Source organism: Quercus suber, unplaced genomic scaffold (genome assembly GCF_002906115.3).
Source record: "Quercus suber isolate HL8 unplaced genomic scaffold, Cork oak 2.0 scaffold_334, whole genome shotgun sequence".
Classification (NCBI taxonomy): domain Eukaryota; kingdom Viridiplantae; phylum Streptophyta; class Magnoliopsida; order Fagales; family Fagaceae; genus Quercus; species Quercus suber.
The window spans coordinates 557,082-580,274 of record NW_027069787.1 but is presented as its reverse complement, the minus strand read 5'-3'; the positions used below and the strand labels follow the sequence as shown (position 1 = coordinate 580,274).

Below are 23,193 nucleotides of genomic sequence, written 5' to 3'. Positions count from 1 at the left end.
TAATAACAAAACTTTTTTTTTTTTGGGATAACAAACAAAGGAAAGTTCATACATGGTTATATAGGCAGGATGTACCACTTGTGATACAAGTCTGTTAATTGCCTATTTAGCAAAACACCATAGAGCCCTAAACTACTACATAAGGAACAACTAAGTATTACAAAGTAAAACCATGTGAGAAAAAAGTTCAGATCCTATAAACAATAAAGACATTATTATATGGTTTTGATATTAATTTTATCTTTGTGAGTGAATATGGATTTTGAAGTATTGTTATAATTAATATCCAAATGTTTTTCGTTAATCAAACTTAATTTTCTTTTGAACAAATATTCAAATTATTTAAAATTTATTGATTTCAAATGAAAAATCATCTATAATTTAGAATTGTGACTTAATAGAAAAAAAAAAATCATAAGATAGTATAAATATTCATATTATTCATTTTATTTGATGTTCATGAATTTTACAAACACATTTTAATAATCTACATGCTGTGTCTCTATATGTTCATGACTATGTTGTACATAACGAACATATATGTTTATACTTCTATTATATGTTATACTTATATTAATTTTTAGTTGCGGAGTCTTATATTACTCTTCACTTTACATTTTGCTGAATTTTCTAATCATAGATCCAAAAAAAAAATTATATATATATATATATATATATAAAAACTTGTAAAGGTATTGATTGGGGCATGTAGTTCTTTCACTAGTTTCTAAGTATGTTATATTTTATAAAATTATAGACAATAAATAAAAATTTCACCATAGGCTATCAATACACAAAAAAAATTATATCAAGTATAATTATAATTATCATACCATTATCAAAACTGAACTACAATTTATATGCCGCTATGAGTCATAAGTAAATACATCTCTAACACACATAAAAAAATCAATTAGAGTATCAAATCTATATCTATATATTACTAAAAGTTGAAGCGTAGCATTTAATGTTGCTACGCTCACGTTGAGTCACGTCAGCAGCCATGTCATTTCCACCATATTTTTTGTAATTTTTTCAACAATTTAAAACTAGATTTTTTCAATTTTAAAATACTAACAAATATAAAATAAATCTCATCCTTATCTCCACCATAAAGCCCACTTCTTATTAATTTAATTCCACCATCTATATATATATATATGTGTGTGTGTGTGTGTGTGTGTGTGTGTATATATAAAGCTGAAGCAATCACATGTTATATATTTTCCTCTCTTCCTTTTCTTTATATTTTCTCTCTTTTTCAAAATATAATTAAATACTGATAAATTGGACAAAACCGTTGATGCACTTGGTAATATTCATTTGTGCCTCAACCATTCAATTGGTTGGCCTCTTGTGCCACATCAAACTACCATCTCTCCCTCTCTCTTTTTCAGCCTAAGCGTTCCGTTTCCCACCTTGCCGTTATAAGTTACAACACAGATAGTGAACCGGTGTAATGTTTGTTTCTAGGATGTATATTGCTCCCCATTACCTTCATTCCACCATTAATGGCAAATCTGCTCCACGCAACCAGGCTTCACTACTTCCTACCTTCTGAAAGCTCAAGGTATCTTTTATTTTCTTCTCTACTTCTTATTCATTAATTTCTTTTCTTTTCTCTCCTGCCCTTGTAATATGTTCAAAAATTAAATATTTTCTATTGAAAAACATGATTGGTGCATAATATCACATAATTTTTATCTATGTTTTGTGGCCGCAATGCTTAATAAAAGGTATCTTGATTTTCATTGAATTATATCGAGCAGTTTTATGCTCCAATGCAAAAAATAAATTGTAAATTCAATGTGGGGTTTACCTTATTAAATTTTAAAAATGATTTTGTATTTTCTTTAAGATACTGAAAGATGCATAATGAGCATATAAAATATATTTAAATGTAAACGTAAATATACCTTAGAGGGTATCAATATTTTAGTAATAATCTACATATCAAAGTTGCATTTTTTGCTAATCATCTACAACATTGGTGGTTCACTTTAGGGTTAGCAATCCAAATTCATGAGTAGCCTTGGCCTCCCTTTTTGTGGACTAAATGGTTTTTGAGATTTCTTGAAAGGTATTTCAAATCTAGGTTTAGGACCATGAATGATGAGAATATATGGTGTTGGGAGGGAAAACGACACAATGCACATTTGAAAGTTTGCCTTTTTTAACTCCTTTCAAAATTGAACTACTAACTTCATATGCATTTTTTATTCAAAGCAAGCTTGCATCATTGTAGTTTCCTCTCTTGGTGTATTAGACCCCAATGAGGCCTGAGGCTCCCAAAATGATTTGGCAAGTGAAGAAATGATGATTAACTGGATTCAAAAAAATTCCCAAATGATTGATATTCTAAATTTTCAATAATGATTCTCTTTGTCTTATGTGATTTATTTGAGTTTGGTCTTCTTCATTCTATGTCAACATGCATATTTTAAGGATAACACAAATTCTAGAAAGTGTCTTATGCATTGAGGTATCAATCTACTATAAATTTTGAAATTACCTTTTCAATTCCCTGATCAACCCCACCTAGAGAAGTTCCAACTTCAAAGAAATGTNTTTTTCTTATTTATAGGATGGTCATGAGAAAAGCAATAGATGGTCAGTTTGACGTTGCAATTTAAAGTAAGGATGTCAATTGCCCTAGTGAGATTAGCAATCTAAAGTAATTAGTTTAAGGTAAATAGCATGATTGACTTAAGAGGCTAAAGGAATCATGAAAACCACAAGAAAACTGTTGAATATATATATATATATATATATATATATATTTTTTTTTAAAAATGAACAAATATTTATGCAAATTATGCAAAAATTAAGATTTAATTTTTATATTTATTAACATATATTACTAAAAAAATAATAGTACTATATAAAGAAAAAAATTAAAGAAACTTAATTTTATTTTACTCAAAAATAGTGGATAATAAACTAAAAAAACTGTTTTCAGTGACTATATGCATCTACATTTACCAAAGCAAGAATAAAGGTTTATAAAAAATGTATAAATTTTAATTTATTTTGTTGAGTTGTTTAAGTTAGTGATATTTTGGTAGTTTAATGAGATTATATAAATAGGTTATAGTAGTGGTTTAGAATTGAAAAATTAAATATTTCTTTATCAAAAAAAATATTGAAATTAGATATCCCGTTAAATGCACACAGTAAAAAATACTATTTCTCTTTTACGAACTCAAATGATAAAGCTAAAAACTGTTCATTCCTAACTAATAGTTACAGAGAAAATCTTTCACAATAAGCATACATTAGACACTCTACCTGTCTCAAATAACAATAGCATTTAGTTTATTATGAGATCTCAAAAATTTTGGACAGGTAACTAATCAGACTACACAATATTATGGCAAATTCAAAGGCTGACATTCATTACCAGAAAATTGTGTTTTACTTTTAACTAAAAAAAAAAAAAAAAAATGTTTTTGTAATGAGAAAAGAAATTTAATATCTTCAATTTTCTACCCTCTATTTTAATGTTCACTTCAACTTTTGAAATGATCACTCCAATAGAAACAATCTTAGTATCTTACTAATTGCCATCTCTTGTCTAGTCAGTTACATGTTTTGGTTCTTGTTTTGAATTTGAAAGTTATTTTAGACATTTACATCTAACATTGTCATCTAATAATTATAGTTCTATCCCTTTGAAGTATGTAAAAAGAATGTGAGCTTGTCATTTGTTTCTAATACAATGCTTTTCTGGGTACATTCAATAATATCTACTAATCAGAAGATTCTAATAGCTTACAACCCAAAAGTACTTAACCACACCTCCATTATATGGTTAGGCTAAAAATAATTATGATTTGGATAATGTCTCCATGATCAGTCTAGGATGAAAAGACAACACCATCACATTAAGGATGTGGGATATAAGATGTCTCACCTTCAATTTGGTTTTTGTAGTGGGGCAGTGGGAGCAAATCAATAGCTTAGCACAATCCCCACAACAAAGAAATCCAACTTAAAATATAACCTTTTTTTTTTTTTGGTAGAACAGATTGTATATAATAGATATAAACTATATGATTGTTACCTGTACGTTACCAATCGTAGAAATACAAAGAGTAGTACAACCCCAACAACCATTATGATTTTAATCAACAATATTGTACACTAACGCATCAAGCATAAACTGTCAATATGATTGGTTAGTATTAGGAAAAGAAGAAAACCTATAAACTAAACATTTCCTAGCTTTGTTTGATGTATGACACATTAAATCAAGGTAGCAAACTTAACAAGTGAACTTGAACTTCTATAAAGGATCTTATATGTAATATAATTGACTTGGGAAGAAAGAATAGTCCCCAAAAATTACTTGTTTACTCAAAAGTAACAGAGTACTCCAAGCCACAAAGATAGCACTACCACCCACACACCAAAGGCAAGTGCTAAACCTAAATAAATTTAAGACAAACTTATTTTTCAAAAATATATATATATATATATATATATATTCAACAGTTTTCTTGTGGTTTTCATGATTCCTTTAGCCTCTTAAGTCAATCATGCTATTTACCTTAAACTAATTACTTTAGATTGCTAATCTCACTAGGGCAATTGACATCCTTACTTTAAATTGCAACGTCAAACTGACCATCTATTGCTTTTCTCATGACCATCCTATAAATAAGAAAAAATTAAGTGATTTTTACTAGATGTGAATGTCCATAGCATATTTATCATTCTTAAACATATTAATGTTCACAACTCAACTATTTATATAGATACAATATGATTTTAAATTTTGTAATTATAAATAGGTATTTTCAATATTGTTAATATTTATATCCAAACAATCGTTAATGAAATTTAATTTCATATTTTAAATAATAATTAAATAATAATATACATATATGTTTATACATAACTAACATGGTATGTTTATACTTATATTATGTTTTCATTTGCAAAATCCAACACTTTTAATTATTTTATTCTTGCGTTTATATTTTTATTAAATTTTTTGATCATAAAATCTAACAAATTATCGAAAAATAAAAACTTGTAAAGGCCTTAGTTGGGCCATGTGGTTCTTTATACTAACTTGTAATTATATTATATATATACAATCAAAGATAGCCAACAATGCCTTCGAGGAGGCCTTTAAGGCTTGTTTCTAAGAAAAACGTTGTGGGTTAACTTCTTCTCCATTATGGTCTGGGTCATTGATCATATGGGTTCTTCCTTTTTTATAACATACATTTTGCCCTAAAAAAAAAGCCCTTATTCATCTTATGGTGCGACTTTGACTTTATTGTGTTAATGCTCATCACTAAGGATAGGTTTGATATACTGTAATAGGCATTATAATTTAATAGCAATTCATTACTAATTACCATTTGATTGTTAAAATTTATTATTTTATTAAAATGAATAATTATTTCTTGGGAATAGGCAAATATTTATTCTTTAACACTCTATTTGTTTCACTGATATTTTACGTATTTTACTATGTTTGTTTCATTGTAAAATTTGGTAAAATTAATAAATATTTTTATTGACCATAAAATCCTTTGTAAGATTTTGTAAAACATTTTACAACAAAAAATTGGTAAAATATTTACATTTTACAAAAAAAAACATAGTAGCTTTTTCCCCGGCCCCCATCTAATGGCTAAGCCACCAGTCCTATGGACTAGGCTTCTAGTCTGGTGGATGGGAAACAATAAACACCAATTTTGGTGGTTTGTGCTTGAAAAATTATTTGTCACACCAAACACTTGAAAGTCTTTTACTAACAATGCTACTAAAAAAATTTTACATTTGAAAGATTTTACAGCACAAAAAACAAAAACAAAAGGAGTGTAAAATGGAGAATAATTATTCCTTACCAAAATGGTCATAAACTCATAATAGCTATCCCTTAATCCAAGCAAAACATCTCTCTCTCTCTCTCTCTCTCTCTCTCTCTCTCTCTCATGAACAATGATGTGAAAATATATGCTAGATGACATTTTTATTTTTTTATAAAAAGAATGGAATATTTCTTTAATACACTTTAGTTTTGTATCTAAGTATCCAAGGTTATTTTTATACTACTTTGTTTATATATACAGTAAGATGTTATCAATTTTTAATAGGGGAAATTGCACTTAACCCACATGTGGTTTGACCCCTTTTAACAGTGCCCACTCGTTGTTTAAAAGTTGTCACTTAACCCACCTGAGGTGGCCTCCGTTAGACCCCCGTCACCCACCTCTATCCTTTCCATTAGAAAATCCTCTTTACTATATAAGCCAAAATTAGAACCCAATTAGAACCCGAAAAAAAGGACTGAGCTCTCTCTCACCGTTTTAGAAATCAAATCTTCAAACCCAAATTCCATTTCATGACCCGAATCTTGTTCAATCAACACAATAATGGTTCCCTCTTGATGTATATACTACCAACAATATACATCAAATCTTGCCGTAAAAAAAAAAAAAAAAAATCAGTTTAAGTTACAAACCCAGATAGCAAGGGAAAATAAAAAGGAACCCATAAATCCACTGTGCTTAGGATATTGCTGCCTAGATTTGTTGGCTTTTGGTAGCTTTACAGCTAAGCACCTCCTATGTAGTGCGCATATATGGTTAGAATTGTGTGACTCTACCTATGGTTCTTTCAGGAAGTCAAGCACAAGATTCTTTTTCTTGTGGAGATGCTAGAGCCTTTTCTTGATCCTACTATAGCCATGTCAAAAAGCACAATAGCTTTTGGAGATCTATCTCCCTCTTTTCCTGAAAAGCAAGAAACCATTTGTGTGACTACCCTCAATGTCATCCGTACAGTAGTAAGAAAGCCAGTCATTCTTCCTTCTTTGGAATCTGAATGGAGGCATGGCTCAATTGCCCCTAGGTAATACACGCCTGTATTGTTTGTTCAATGAGTTGGCTGTGGTGTTGGATTTGCTAGATTGCTGGATTTTTTTTGCAGATTTTTTTTTTTTTTTACTTGCAAATCTGGGTTTTTTTTTTTTTTAGAGAACCCAGCAAAAGAGAAGGGGTTAGAGTTTTAGAGAGAGAAAGCCTAGATTGCTGGGGTTTTTTTTGCAGATTTTTTTTTTACTTGCAAATCTGGGTTTTTTTTTAATTTTTTTTTTAAGAGAACCTAGCAAAAGAGAAGGGGTTAGAGTTTTAGAGAGAGAAAGCCTAGATTGTTGGGGTTTTTTTTGCAGATTTTTTTTTTACTTGCAAATCTGGGGTTTTTTTTTTTAGAGAACCTAGCAAAAGAGAAGGGGTTAGAGTTTTAGAGAGAGAAAGCCTAGATTGCTGGGGGTTTTTTTTTGCAGATTTTTTTTTTTTACTTGCAAATCTGGGTTTTTTTTTTTTACTTGCAAATCTAGGTTTTTAGGGTAAAGATAGAATCTAGCAAACTCGTGGATACCATTTATTCTTAATTTTTGTGTTTTATTTTGTGACTGTTTTAGGAAGAATTAAGTAGTCAATTTTTGGATTTAGCAGTGGAAGGCTAGCGAATCTGTGGGTGTATGTTCACATGGATTTGTGGCTTTATTTTTTTTTTGCTAAACTTCAATGTCATTGCTCGAAACTAAGAACACAAAGAGCAATCCCCCTTACAAACTAACTCAAGAGAACGGGGAAGATTGCTTTTATTGAAACAAAACGATTGGAGGGAGCTTAGAGCAAATCTAGAAGCTGCATGTGCTGCAGAATTGCTGTTTCTCCTAATCCATCTAAACTTGCAAGAAACAAAACAGGAAAGTAAACTACTAATGTTGCTAACTATAGTGCTTATGTTCCAGTCAGGGACGTGTTCTGGTGATGATAGTGCATTGAAGCACACTTGAGCATCCCCTTCAATAATGATAGACATCCATTGTTCTTGAATTGCAAGGTGGACAACTGGCAGAATAGCAGCTACTTCTGCCTGAGAATAACTCATGGATTTGTGGCTTTGTTTGTGACTGTAGGTATATTGGTTTTCTTGTCATTGTAAAAGTATGTTTGGCAATTGCAGTGGGCATTGGGTAAGAACGTTAAACACATCATTCCATATACATTTCTGGGTTTTGACTGTAAAGAAGAAGAAGAAGGAGAGAAAAGAGGAGAGAGACAAAATATAATGAAAAAAACACAATTACCCTTATTTTTAACCGTGAAAAGGGAGAGATGGGTAACGGGGGTCTAACGGAGGCCACCTCAGGTGGGTTAAGTGACAAATTTCAAACCACAGGTGGACACTGTTAAAATGGGCCAAACCACAGGTGGGTAAATTGTAATTTCCCCAAAAAAAAATCAGTTTAAGTTACAAACCTAGATTGCAAAGGAAAACAAAAAGAAACCCATAAATCCACTGTGCTTAGGATATTGCTGCTAGATTTGTTGGCTTTTGGTAGCTTTACAGCTAAGCACCTCCTATGTAGTGGGCATATATGGTTAGAATTGTGTGACTCTACCTGTGGTTCTTTCAAGAAGTCAAGCACAGGATTCTTTTTCTTGTGGAGATGCTAAAGCCTTTTCTTGATCCTGCTATAGCCACGTCAAAAAGTGCAATAGCTTTTGGAGATCTATCTTCCTCTTTTCCTGAAAAGCAGGAAACCACTTGTGTGACTGCCCTCAATGTCATCCATACAGCAATAAAAAAGCCAGTCGTTATTCCTTCTTTGGAATCTGAATGGAGGCAAGGCTCAGTTGCTCCTAGGTAATGCACGCCTGTATTGTTTGTTCAATGAGTTGGCTATGGTGTTGGATTTGCTAGATTGCTGGGGTTTTTTTTTTTTTTTTTTTTTTTTTTTTTTTAGATTTTTNTTTTTTTTTTTTTTTTTTTTAGAGAACCCAGCAAAAGAGAAGGGGTTAGAGTTTTAGAGAGAGAAAGCCTAGGGTAAAGATAGAATCCAGCAAACTCGTGGATACCATTTATTCTTAATTTTTGTATTTTATTTTGTGATTGTTTTAGGAAGAATTAAGTAGTCAATTTTTGGATTTAGCCGTGGAAGGCTAACGAATCTATGGGTGTATGTTCACATGGATTTGTGGCTTTGTTTGTGACTGTAGGTGTATTTGTTTTCTTGTCATTGTAAAGGTATGTTTGGCAATTGCAGTGGGCATTGGGTAACAATGTTAAACGCATCATTCCATATACATTTCTGGGTTTTGACTGTGAAGAAGAAGAAGAAGAAGAAGAAGAAGAAGAAGGAGAGAAAAGAGGACATAAAATATAATGAAAAAGACACATTTACCCCTATTTTTAACAATGAAAAGAGAGAGGTGAGTAACAGAAGTCTAACGGAGGTCACCTCAAGTGGGTTAAGTGATAACTTTTAAACCACAGGTAGGCACTGTTAAAATAGGCCAAACCACAGGTGGGTAAAGTGAAATTTCCTGTTTTTAATATTTATGAAGATTTTATTTTGGAGAAAAAAATTAATTATATAGTTTTTAAAATGGTATTTTAAAGAAATTGATTAAAATATGATGTCATTCTATCATCTTCTCATAGCGGAGCACTAAATAAATGAATAAGAATATTTATTCCATTTCAACTTCTTGTATTCTTTGTAATATTGATTTCTTATTACAGGTACCAAACGATACCCTAAATACTAGCAGGCTAGCAGCAAATAGTTAAATATGCCTTCATAAGTTTCTCATGAAAAGAATGCTGCTACTAGATTGGTACTTAGTTTTGTGAATAGATGCAGCCATTCAGGAATCAAATGACAACCTTTTTTGAGTAGAGCCATATTGAAAACTACTGTAAAAAGTCCAACAAAAATGAATATATTTTTGCACAAGAGGGAGGGATGCTTAATGTTAGAATATAGATGTCATATATTTATTATTTACACAACCAAAGTAAATGTCTTTTAATAACTACTATAATTATTAAATAATTCCTATTTAGAATAAAATAAAAAAGAGAAAAAAATTAAATTTTTGCTTGCATTATATGGATTACCAAATAATTAGTTCTTCATAAATGCTGCCATTATTACAATATGTATATATATATATAATATGACAAAGTTTAGATACAAAATTAGTTTTAGGCTTAGGTTACAACCTTCCTCAATATCTTTTTATTAGGGGTGAATTTTGACAAATCATAGTGATACCATAATGGGGATAGAAGTGCACAATAGATTAAGATATTTAAAGTAAAATACTTGGAAGGCGCTAGTCAGAGGTCTTAGAAAAATATCAGTAATAGGGCCAAATTGTTTCCACCAACAAATGAACCACAAAGGAAGCTGAGAATTGAAATCTTTAACAAACTTAACAAACTAGGAGTGGATCAGAGTAGCATCTTGGTGTAGCATGAACTTGAACCGTGCATGAATATAATCATGGTATGAATATGGAATAGTTGAACCAAGTAAAGGTTTTGTAGAAGCAGGATGGAGTCCTTATTTTTCTTCAGTAACAATTTAAATTTTTGCCATTGTGTTCGGGTATCCAGTGGAAGTTCAGGAGAAAATAATTTGTAGCAAGTTTAAGACGGTCTTTGATCATAGCTCTGTTGGGTTCTATGGAAAATAGGTTTTGGAAGTATTGTTTTTTAATATATTGAGAAGCATTGGAGTTTTTGGAGAAAGTGGCTTTAACATGTTGGTTGGCAAGGACCATAGCATATGGATCATAAGAGGATGCTAACACAGTGGAGTAGTTTGGTCTAGGGATAGTACCTATGGTAGTAAAACGGTTAGCAATGTCAATAAGGGAAGTAGGTTCTTGTTTAACAAGTTGTTTAGTAGTATCTGTAGCAGTGTGTCTATCTTTGGACCTTCTACTTGCCATTGTGGCATTGAAGGAATTCGCAGGTAAGAAATTCAAGGATAGCATTTGGAGAACCTTTAATATATTCAATATCAAAAAAAAAAAAATTTAAAATATCTTGCCATCAGGCAAATATGTTTTGAAGCAATATTTTCAACATCTTTTTCTATAACATATTTAGCACTTTTGCAATCAATGCCTAACAAAAACTTTTGATTTAGTAAATCACTTTGATATTTGGAGATGCATAGCACCACATATATATATATTTTTTTAATAGTACTATAATATATTTGTGCAGTATTCTAGACTCCTGAATGGAAATGAACAATTTGTTCGGATGTGTCTGGTGAAACAAGTTGTTTTAGAATGCCTCCATAACTAATGTTAGAGGCATCAATTTCAACAATTTTGAAAGCATTAATAGTAGGGATACCAAGACAAGGCAAAGTTTTAACATGAGACTTGATTTGTTTAACAAGAGACGTATGAGTATCAGACTAGGGAGGTGGATTATTCTGTAATCAATCAAAGAGAGGTTTACATTATTTCCTCAAGTCCTTATCAAACTCAGCAATGTAGTTCAAAGACCCAAGGAATCTTTGTAATTGCGTTTTATAAATAATGACATTAGAAAATATATCAATAAACTGAATGGCTCTGTCAATGGGACGAATTTGTCCTTCAGAAATTTCATAGCCAAGGAAATAAACTTTTGTTTGAAATAATTTGATTTTCTTTGCAGAGACAACAAGACCATTATGTTTGATGATAACAAGAAATGTATATAAAGTTTCCAAAATGGATTTGGAATAGACAAGGACATCATCAATGTAAACAATGGTGAAATGACTGAAGGAATTAAAGATATCATTTATAATATTTTGGAATTCACTAGGGGCATTCTTAAGGCCAAAAAGGCATAACATTCCACTCATAATGTCCAAAGGGAGTGGTGAAAGCAGTCTTGTACTTATCAGTTTCACATATTTGGACTTGCCAAAACCCAGATTTCATATTGAATTTAGAGAATATGACAACATCACTTAACCTATGTACTAGGTCATTCTTATTAGGGGTAGGATACCTAATCCATTCTAAAACTTTGTTCAAAGGTTTGTAATTGAGACGAGGAGTCCCTCTTTCAATTTCAACATTTTTTTGAACATAGAAGGCAGCACAAGACTTGGGGGATTTGCTATTCCTAATTAGTTTTTTAGCAAGCAAATCATGAACTTCCTTTTTCCAAAATTCAATAGTTTCAGCGTTCATTTGAATGGGACGAGCTTTAGTAGGAATGTTTTTTCATTAAAATCTTTAACATAAGGTAAATTAATAATATGCTTTTTCCTGTGCCAAAAAGCTGGTTGGGAATATCAGAACAAACATCATTAATCAATACCTTATGAAAATTATCAATTTTGGATTGTAATAATTTATTGGAAAGTTGTTCAGCAATCTTTTTATATCTAACTTGGTTTAAAGAATCATCAGTATCAATTTCAAATTATATATATATATATATATATAAAAGCCCACTGCTCACTTAGTCTAATACCTAAATAAAAAATAAAAATGATGTACATCTAGATTGACAAAATTCTTCTAAAAAAATTTGACAAAGAATTACAATATGAAATCTGATTTTAATATTTCTAACTACTGTAATATCCAAAGCATTGAATTGTCGTTTAGCATCAAAATAGCACACCAATTATACGTATAAGATAACTTCTGAATTCTGATTACAGCTTAGAATGCATACTTAAAGAGTCGAAGTACAACAAATTCCAGACTTAACCACCTACAGACTCTGCTACAAAATCTCTCAAAAAATAAATTTATAACACATGCAGCCTAATTGTAGAACAAATAACAATCACTTTCATCTTTTAGTCATAGCATATTGAATTCTAATATCATTAATGAAAGATAGATAACTAAAGCTAATTTGGCCAGACAAATGTTCCAATGGCAAATGACCTCTTTGCATCAAGAGCTCCCTTAACAGCAAGTCCATATTCTTTGAGAACCATGTCCAACTTCCAGTCCTCCATCTTTTCATAATCTTCCTTTGTGTACCTTGGGTAATGAAGAGGCATTTCAAACCCATTTGCAGAGTCTTCCTTGCTAACTATAATCTTGGCAATCCCTTCTTCCTTCAAGTCTTTTGATTGAGTCTGCCCTTCATCTGAGCTTGCTGATATGTGGTTGCACTGCATGCTACCATTGTCCACAAGCCCCAATACTTGTGTAAATGCATAGTTTATAAACCATTTCAAAGAAGTCATCCCTAAGGTCAAAAAAGAGATTAAAAATTAATCAAAATAACTCAATGAGTTTTTAAGAGGAAAGTTTACATAACAAGCTAGAGAAACCTACTGCTAGCATGAATATATATATAGGTGACTAATCAAGAACATGGTCTACAAACTACAATAGATGTATCAATTATGTGAAGGCCTTGAAAAAAATATCTTTGTTGCAACTTGCAAGAGGTATCCTTACCATGGAGGCAAGCTCAAGCCGTTGTCATATTAATTGCAGTAGTTGCTAGTCGCTTTTGATCTTTGAAATCACAACCACATATTGAGGCTAACAAAATACTAGGATATTTTAGCTATTGAGATGGTTTTCAAATATAGTTGCTTCTAGAGGCTTCACATTATGGATTTTGAAGGTATTAAAAAATACAGGTGCTGGTATGAGCATGCTATTTAAGTGATGTGATAGAGGAAATATTGAAGCCTAGAATGGATGGTTCTTTAAGATGCGCCAATCAAAAAGTTATTATGATTTCTAGTGAGGAAATTTTGATAAATAAAGAAGTGATAATTGTGGGAGAAAGAACTAGAGTACATTACTAGAAAACCATAGGTGGATTTCTTATTTAGGCATTGTTGATAGATTTTGATTGCGAAATGATATACCTCATGTCTTTTCAATTATTAAATGAAAGTTATAGTAGCTTTGTTTGTGGAACGATTGATAAGAAAATTCTCAGTAAAGTGCATAATAATAAATTCTGAATAGTTTTTTATCAATTTAGAATTCTAATTTGTAAAATTCAAAATTAGAGTTATTTCTTTCATATAGTTGCAGTGGAGATGTTAAAGTGTTGGGCTAAAACATAGCTTTTGATTTTTGAAATTTGGTTCAGGTTCTTTTCCATTCTCAAATCTAAAAGTTAAAATTCATGTTGAAGAAAAAAAAATTTTGAAATTAGAACCGACTTTATGTAGGGTCCCAAAATATTTGCTTTTTTATCAGTGAAAAACTACAGAAATTCATGTAAAACAATTGCAAACAAATCATGCTTTTAACTCTAACCCAGATTCAATCCTAAAAATCAAATAGCATCAAGAATTAAAGGGCATCATTGAAAAGCAAAAAGAATTTAAAAAAAAAAATCGAAAGTCATACCTGTGTCCATGTAATGTAGAAGTTCCATATTTATTTTTTCTTGTGATTGATGTTGTTAAATCACTCTTGACACAAGGATGTCAAGAGTGATTTGAGAGGTTAGTGAGATCCTGAGAATTAAGCACCTAAAATACAATACACCCTTTTATTATAGTTCTACAAATAAGGAATTCAATTTAAAAAAAAAAAAAAAAAAAAAAAAAAAAAAAAACCTAGCTTGGGGGTAAAGAAATCGAATATTCTATATAGAGAGACATTAACTGTCCGAAAACCCAGCAGCAAGTAATTGAAGTCGGTGGAAACAAGAAAAGCCCAGAACCAAACAAAAACAAACAGTGAAATTCTAAATTCGAAAATTCTACTCTCAACTAGAACAATCTAAAACCGACTTCCAAACGCACCTCCTCAAAACCCTCCAAAACCCCCAGATTCCCAAACACCCCCCATTCTCTCTCTCTCTGAGCCAAAAACCCTAGCTGAACCCTCGAAACCCCCAAATTCGAAACCCTAGGAAATTTCAACCAATGTCGTCGGCGTTGATTCTCAGATCCCGCCTGGCCTCCTCGTTGTCGAAACGGTACATTCGCCTTCTCAGCTCCCGACGTCGTTTCGGGGGCTCCCAAGGAGCCGTGGCGCCTTCTTCTGCTTCCGTTGCTCTGCTACTTCACGGCTTCTTCTAGTGCTGGGAATGGTGGTGAAGGTGCTGGTGCTGGTGCTGTTGCTGATCAAGCTCCTGTGAGTCTTCGAGCAACAGTAAAGGTTGGAGGTTTCTCAAGTACGGTCTCATCGGAGCTCTCACCGGCGCCACCGCCACCGCCGGCTACGCCTCCTACGGTTCGGTTTTTTTTTTTGGATTTACGGTGTCGTTTTAGTGTCTTCTAAGTTTTCGTTTTTGTTTGTTACTATTGTTAGAAAATGGTTAATTAAGTGGTAAATTAGATTTAGTGCTAAGGTGTTGTTTGTAGTGTTGGATGAAAAGAATTGAGAAAAATGGTTATTTGATAATGGGGTGTGGTTTTGATGCCCAAAAGGATTGTTTGGTTGGGCCTTTTTTTTTTTTTTTTTTTGGGAAGTAAAGGTTTTTGCTTTGCCTTGTCTCTGGGTTTTCTTTATTCTTTTATTTTATTCTGATTTAGAGAAATGCTTAAGTTGAAAAATGATTAATTAAAGAATGGAGGAGTTGTTTTAGTCCCAAAATGGTTGTTTGGTTTGTGTTTTGTTAATTTTAGAAGTAAAGATTTTGGTTATGGTTTTGGTTTGGGGAGTTAGGAATGCTAATAATGTAGTGGGTTTTTTATTTATTTATTTTTTAATTAATATATATATATATATATTAATGAGAGGTGATTTGGGTTTTGAATGAAAAAGAGCATGAAATGATGATTAAATAATGGGGTTGTCATTTGGATCCCAAAAGGGTTGTTTGTTTGTTTTTGTTGCTTTTGGAAATAAAGATTTTTCTTTGGTTTTGGGTTAAAGAGCTAGGAAGTGCTTCAAGGATGCTGAAAGTACAGAGTCCCAGTTATTAGAGAGTTTACTAGTTTTTGTTTGATTGGTCTCGCACATGGGTGTTCACTAATAGTACCTTAGTTGTGGAATTCATAGATGTAGCTTTTTGCACAATTTTCCTTTTTTTTTTTTGTTGTGATTATTTAGATTTCATTGTGTCCATCGTACATGAAGTAGTTTTTTTTTTTTTTAAATAAAGCGATTATTACTTATCAAAAAAAGCTGGTAAATGCTAAATATGTACTGGGGTCCATTCATTTGTTGATGAATGAGATAATGAGAAGTATGAAATTTTTGGGTTTATTCCGCAGCATACACTACGGATGAAATAGACGAGAAGACAAAGGCATTACGGGCATCAGCAAATTTGTCCATCACAGAGGATGCGCCTGCTGTTGAAGTAAGTATCTCATGAGTGCTTTGTCCCTTAAAATTGGGTAGCTTCACCATTTACCTATCAAAAAAAAACAAAGAGAAAGGAAAATTGGGTAGCTTCACCATTTGCCTGTTGGTGTGTTCGTTTGGATGCCTGTGCTTATGAGGTTGTTGGGTTCTAGTGTTTACAATTTTACGTGAGATATCAGAGAGTGAAATTTTGTCATCATCTTTTTATTGTGCAGAAATTTCAAAATTTGCTTTACTCTGCTGCAATGACAGGTAGGGTCCCTGAACTACTTTTCAGTTTGTGTTACTTTCAGATTATTACTTCTTCTCCTTGTGTTATGTTTATGTACTCCTCTAGCTGAGGTTTATGTTCTTCTCTGTTATGTTGTCTGTCACTGGATGAGTTAGTTTTCAAATCATGCTGCCAGGAATGTGTTTCTTGATTTATTTGTTCCCTCTCTCTCTCTCTCTCTCTGTCATTTTGATTTTGAGGGTATAAGTCAATTTAGTGCTCTTTGATTCTCTCTTAATAGATTATATTTAATCATTTTATATTATTATTCAAAATTTAATGGTAATATTTTAGGATGGATGCACTTATACATATATAAGCTTAAGATATATTTAGAACAACAAGGCATAAAGATTCTGTGTAGATGATCACAGCTGTCAATAGTCAACTTTTCTTAGCAGTGGCAGAAGCAGCAACAGCAGGAATGCTAGTTTCCTTGTAGGTTTTTGTCATTTGCTATGCTGCGAGATATACTTCATTTGCATGTAGTAGCTTAGCTGGTTGTCTGGGTATGCTTTGCTACCATTGTATCCATAGCAAATGTCAGCCTGTTGAAACTTTATCAAGTGAATCGGTTACACTTCTTTCTCACATTAGAGGAGTCTATTTTCTGTGAAAAGACAAGATTTTTGTGTGGATATTTAACATTTTAGTGGGATTGGAAACTTATTTCTTTTTTTTTTTTGGTTTTAAAGCTATGAAGCAAATCAGTAAACATCATGTTGACAACAATGATGTTACAGAAAGAGTATATTCAGCATGTTGTAGGCACCATTTCATTGTGAGTATAGCTCCCACCCCAAAAAAAAGAGAGAGAGAGAGGAAAATCCTATGAGCTGGATACATTATATCAATAATAATTAGGGGCCTAATCCTGATTAGCTTGTTCTTTGTCTACTTTAATAGCAAGTTAAGAATCCATATGGAACGAATTGAAGTAAATATCATGTGCTGTATGCCCATTCCTACATTGTGAAACTTGATAGAGTTAAGTTGGCACCTTTCACTAGTTGATTTTGAGACTGCAGGACATGAATGAAGACTATTTTGATTGATTTTGAATGCCAAATCTGTCTGATTATAGCTTATGTTTGTATCTGATTGATTCCTTTTATCTCTAACATCTCAGTGCCTGCTAAAGCAATTGAACTTTACCTGGACCTGAGGAGGCTAGTTGAAGAGCAAGTACAGGTTTGTGCCTGGTTTTCATATGTGACTTTGGTCTTGCACATCTTATTCTCATTCTTTTTGTCTCCTTTCTTATTATTAACCACAAATTCTTCATGCTCCATTACAGGGTTTTTCAGAACCATGTGCAGAAAAGCTTCTTCCTGATTTGCATCCCGCAGAGCAACATGTTTTTACTCTTGTTCTAGATCTACAAGAGACCCTAATTCATTATGATTGGACGGTGAGGCCAGTAACCTTTTTATTTTTTAAATTTTTTTATTAAAAAAAATGGAAGCTCTTCAAGAAACCATTAAGATGGGTTAGCAGTATCTTAAAATTATTTGATAGTTTTAGTTACTCTGAATGCAATATAATGATTCATGGGTATTTTTTTTTTTTTTTTTATGCCATACCTCTTTGTATTATATGAAGTGCCTCAACTCTTAAAATCCTTCTCATACTCAATTATGTATAAAAGATTTGTTTGTTAAGTTGCTTAATGCTTATAAGAATTTTATCTTTGTGGTATGTAAAGCGAGAGAAAGGCTGGCAAACTTTCAAAAGACCCGGAGTTGATGCTTTCTTGGAACATCTGGCTCAGTTCTATGAAATTGTTGTGTATTCTGATGAGCAGAGTATGGTAATCTGATTATTCATTCCCTATTGTTGGTCATTACTCTGCTCTTTTGTTATTAATTATTACCATTATTTCTTCTCAAAATATAATTATTTATCTTGCTTTCTATGGGTATGTGCAGTTTGTAGACCCTGTTGTTGAAAGGCTGGATCCCAAGCATTGCATACGATATAGGCTATCTAGGGCTGCTACTAAGTACCAGAATGGGAAGCATTACAGAGTATGGCATTTTCAGCTTTTTGCCTATTTCCTCTTATTTGAAATTATTTGTTTGGAATTTTCAGCTTTTTTCCTATTTCCTCTTATTTTTATACTAAGTTTTTTTCTTTTTCCTTTTTTTTGGGTTTTTTTTTTTTTTTTTTTTTTTTTTTTGAGAGGAGGGAGTTGGGTTGAACCTGGGACACATAGACTGGGTTTGTGGGTAGGTGCCAATTGAGCTACAAGCCTATTGGCTCTTTTTTCCTTTTTATTTGTTGCATTGGAAGTGAAAACTTCCTCTCAACATGTATTCATGGTTAGCCATGAGATACCATATATCACTTAAACAAATTGTAACTGATGAAAAATGAGTAATTCATAGCTTGTTAGTTGTATATTGTCATCAATACAGTTTCTGATGTTGAAATTTTGACTTGATAATGCCTGGTGCTGGGCCTGGGTTTTGCCATGCATATGATATAACCTGGCGAAAGGGGCCTCTGCCGTTTCAATTGGCTGCAACCTTAATAACTTAATTATGAGCCAAATTGGATTTCCATGTAATCAAATTTCTGCCCTTGATTTATCTCAACCATTTTGCTTAACCACATGACCACGTCATTTCTTTGAACTTTAAATTTGGATCTCTCTGTATTTCTAGAGTTGCCTATTGCTGCCATGTGGATGGCAGAGTTGAATATTAGGGGTCTGTTTGGAATCTGTTTATTTTGCTAAAATTGAAAACTTTTTGCAGAAAGTATTGTAGATAAAAGTAAAAGTTAGCTGAAATAGTATAGTAGGACCTATGAATAGTATTAAAAAGTACAATGGGGCCTATGAATAGTTGTAAAAATAAGCTGAATAGTAAAATAAGCTGACTTTTTAATTAGGAGCCAAATGCACACTAGATTTAACATGTAGTTGGGTGGCTTGAACTCTCAAATTCGCATATTGTGTTACTATGGAGGTCCTCAAATGTTAATAGATCATTAATTATCACTTCAAATTCCATTTGTCGTAATCTATCAGTACTAGACATAAAAGTATAGTTGCAAACACAGGTGATTTACAAGTCCTAGAAAATGCTTTTAGTTATATGGGTCCTTACAGCTGCAGATGTAGATTTATGCCAGCTGCTTGTAGTTGGCCTTGGTAAGACAGTTATATACATGTGCGGACCTTTTGAAGCTTAGACTTGTGATGATTTTTTGAGTGATAGCTGTATATAGGTTGGAGGTCAAGATTTCATCTATGAAAGAAGGTGAATTGGGGTTAAGTTTTATCTTAGGGTCTGTTTGAAATTCACTTATTTTGCTAAAACTGAAAATTTTTTGCTGAAAATATTGTAGATAAAGCTTGAAACTAAAACTTTTTGCTGAAAATACTATAAACAAAGATAAAGGGTAGTTGAAATAGTACAGTGGGATCCATGAATAGTAGCAAAAATAAGCTAAATAGTAAAATAAGCTAGCTTTATAATCTGTTTCCAAACGCAACTTTAGGATCCGTTTGGGAACAACTTATTTAGTTAAAATTAAAAACTTTTTACTGAAAGTATTATAAATAAAGATAAAGGGTAGCTGGAATAGTACAGCGGGACTTATGAATAGTACCAATAATGCAGTGAGACTCATGAATAGTAGAAAAAATAAACTAAATAGTAAAATAAGCTGGTTTTATAATCTGTTCCCAAACGCAACTTTAGGGTCCTTTTGGGAACAACTTATTTAGTTAAAACTGAAAACTTTTTGCTAAAATTACTGTAGATAAAGCTAAAACTTAGCTGAAATAGTACAGTGGGACTCATAAATAATACCAAAAGTGCAAAGGAGCCCATGAATAGTAGCAAAAATAAGCTAAATAGTAAAAGAAGTTGCCTAATATAAATTTATCACAAACGCAACCTTAGTTTTTTCTAAGAAAGCAAAATGACTGCAAAAATTGAATATAACATTCATATGGAATTAATTAATAACTAATCCATTGTGTATATTATACTTATAGAGAATCACATTAAGCAGTGAATCAATATTCATTCTGATGCTAGACCAGATAGAGAAATGCAGATAATAAGATGTAATTGCTCTTGGTAGGATCTTTCAAAACTTAACAGAAATCCTGCGAAGATTCTGTATTTGAGTGGCCATGCACTGGAAGGTTGCCTTCAACATGAGAACTGTGTTCCTATTAAGCCATGGAAGAAGAATGATGCAGATGATACAGCTCTTTTGGACTTTATACCATTTCTTGAATGTAAGCATTCTTCAATTTCTGTAATTATAATATATAATGAGACACTCTTATAGTGATTTTTATTATCATGTTTTTTGAATAAACCACTGACCTTGTGGAAATGCATCACCACCTCGTTGGTTTTTGTGCAGTTGTTGCCCGTACTAGTCCATCTGATATCAGACAAGTACTGGCATCATATCAAGGGTGTGAGATCCCATCAGAATTTATTAGGCGTTCTAAAGACTATCAGAGGTGAAAAGTTATCCTTTTTTTTTGGGGGGGGGTGAGGGGGTCAGAGAATTTTTTAACTTGATCTGATGATAAAAGTTATCTGATTTTCACTTATGATGCAAATGACATGTTAATGGTCATATGCAGGCGAATGCAAGAACAGAAACAGCAGGGTCGTTTCTGGAAACGTTGAGGCCAGGATAATGTAAAGACAGGTGAAGGAGAAACTGTAGGACTGGATTCCAGTTTGGGGTAAGAAGAAAAGTATAAGGCACTGTTATTGAAGGTATCAAGCAAATTTTCTTGCAAACCAAAGCCATTTCAGCCAATGATTTTGAACTGCATCACATAAATTCTGACTAGAGAGTATGTATTTTTTTGTTCACAGTAGTTGACCTCACATTTTTTGCATCTATATTCCTTTTCCTTTTGGGGAAACAGAATTTTGGCTTACAGCAATTGAAGTTTCTACTTGCTCATATGGTTATCCTGCAGAAGAGAAGGGTTGTAATTTGGTTGCATGAAAAACGTGGTTTCTATTTACGATGCCTGCCAGCAACAAGGATACCCCAAACATATTTTTTACAGAAATCAACATTGTTTGATGAATTTTACCTATTTGGTATGCTTATTATTTTTGTTTGACTGGAAACCAAGAGATGATCATAATGAGCACCACTTCTATAGGTCATATGAAATATGAGTGCCAACTATATATTGATTTAATGTAATTATTTACTGGATTGGAGCCAAGATATGATCATAATGAGCACCAACTTTATAGGTCATATGAATAATGAGCTCTAACTTTGTAGGCCATGATTGAAACCCTTTTTTTGATGCCCAATTGAGTCTTCAATCCCACTAATTATCATATGCATGGTGGACTTCATGTTGGGAGAGGCTTGTTGCATTTATCGGTAATAGGAGATACTGTCTACACAATATGAGAGGAAGGATGCATATGCTGGAGGAATAAAATATCTTCTCACTCACTCCATGCTGCCATATTGGTTTAGGTTCTCTTTCTTTCCGGTTAAGCCACTCTTTCTCCACATGTTAAAGGCTAATAGTCACTGTCCGAGATGACCTGATATGTTACACTACATGTCTCTTTGGACCAACCAAACCCAGCTTTGGGTCAAAGTTATTGGACGTGGGTTCCATATTGGAATACTTTGTACCTATCAAAAAATGTATGGGGGCTTGATTTGATGAATTTTCCAACAAATTCCTAGTAGTTTTTTACGAGCCTGACATGCTGCATGTGAATATTTGAATTTCCGATGCCAAAACAATGACATCATTAACAACAAAATGGTCCCAAAACTATAGGGTCGGTTATGAATCTTTTTACAAACTAGTCGAAATCTTTTACATGTGCTAAATAAATATTAAAAAAAAAAAGAGGTTATTTATACTCTGCGAACGTATGGATTGAATTCGATTCGTCTAATTTGATTTGAAAAAGTTATACTTTGCCAACAAATGAGGTTGTTATTTAGCTTTTGAGTCAAATTTTCCAAAAAAAACGTGTTCCATATGAACATTCTTTTAATGATCTAGTGTTAACTTTTATTAAAGAATTAAAATTCATGCGGGTGTAAAAGTACAACTTTTTGGAAGAAACCGAATTTGTTCCTACCCCTAATAAGTGGTTGCAATGAAATTAATAATTATGTAGCGTTGCAGACATGTTAACGTTGGGACATTGACTAGCTTTGTATCCGGTCTAGTTGTAATTAGAGCACTAATTGCTTCTTTAGCTGCGTCTTGAACTGGGAATCAGTCACTCATGTTAACCAGCCTGACCCACCTGTCTATTCAACGAGAATGCAAATAGTTGAAATCACTAGTCACACGGGTCAATAGCATGCCGTGCACTCTCAGTTAATGCTTGTTTCGGTAAAATAGAGTTAGTAAGAAATTAAATTAATTAATTAATCAATATTCAATATAAAAATAGAGATTTCATGCAGGGAAGCACATTCTATGTGGCGCACTCGATAAAAAGAATTAAAATACTCTTAAATTACATTAGAGATAAAAACAAATTTAAATACAACTTTTTATTACATTTTTTATTCAATATTTTAAGATTACTATTCGTTTCAATTGAATCAATGTTTCAAGACTTTTCCTCTTTCTCACACATAAAAAATTCTTTGCATTTCCATTCACTATTTTCACTTTTACTCCTTTATATATGCCCACAGCTTTTAATGTTATCCCATCTCAAATACACTTAGACCAAAAACAATGTCATTTATCTTTAATCTTTCAATGACACTTATGTAACTTCAACATTGCAATATTATTTGATCTTAACTCGTATGAGCAGGCTATGCTTAAGGAAGGAAGCT

General features: G+C 32.3%; 2 protein-coding genes across 7 annotated transcripts; one reads left to right on the top strand and one right to left on the bottom strand.

Moving 5' to 3' along the window:
• Positions 1–12,432: 12,432 nt before the first annotated feature.
• LOC111999081 (uncharacterized) lies at positions 12,433–14,349 on the bottom strand. The gene is made up of 2 exons (XM_024031198.2): positions 14,175–14,349; positions 12,433–13,044 (listed from the first exon to the last, which is right to left on the bottom strand). The coding sequence occupies exons 1-2, from the start codon at positions 14,200–14,202 to the stop codon at positions 12,698–12,700; spliced, it is 375 nt and encodes a 124-aa protein (XP_023886966.1). The 5' UTR covers positions 14,203–14,349; the 3' UTR covers positions 12,433–12,697.
• Positions 14,350–14,495: 146 nt separating this feature from the next.
• Positions 14,496–22,061, top strand: LOC111999082 (mitochondrial import inner membrane translocase subunit TIM50). Of its 6 annotated transcripts, XM_065759617.1 has the most exons (11): positions 14,496–14,824; positions 14,915–15,008; positions 15,995–16,083; positions 16,304–16,340; positions 17,489–17,550; positions 17,657–17,770; positions 18,065–18,169; positions 18,288–18,386; positions 20,458–20,617; positions 20,749–20,851; positions 20,978–21,618. In XM_065759617.1, the coding sequence occupies exons 1-11, from the start codon at positions 14,699–14,701 to the stop codon at positions 21,021–21,023; spliced, it is 1,035 nt and encodes a 344-aa protein (XP_065615689.1). In that variant the 5' UTR covers positions 14,496–14,698; the 3' UTR covers positions 21,024–21,618. The 6 variants fall into 6 exon arrangements, 1 of the variants encoding a protein (XP_065615689.1); XR_010623457.1 differs by lacking the exons at positions 14,496–14,824; positions 14,915–15,008 and adding an exon at positions 21,646–22,061 and having other exon boundaries at positions 16,011–16,083; positions 20,978–21,116; XR_010623458.1 differs by lacking the exons at positions 14,496–14,824; positions 14,915–15,008 and having other exon boundaries at positions 16,011–16,083; positions 20,978–21,116; positions 21,326–21,618.
• Positions 22,062–23,193: the final 1,132 nt, after the last annotated feature.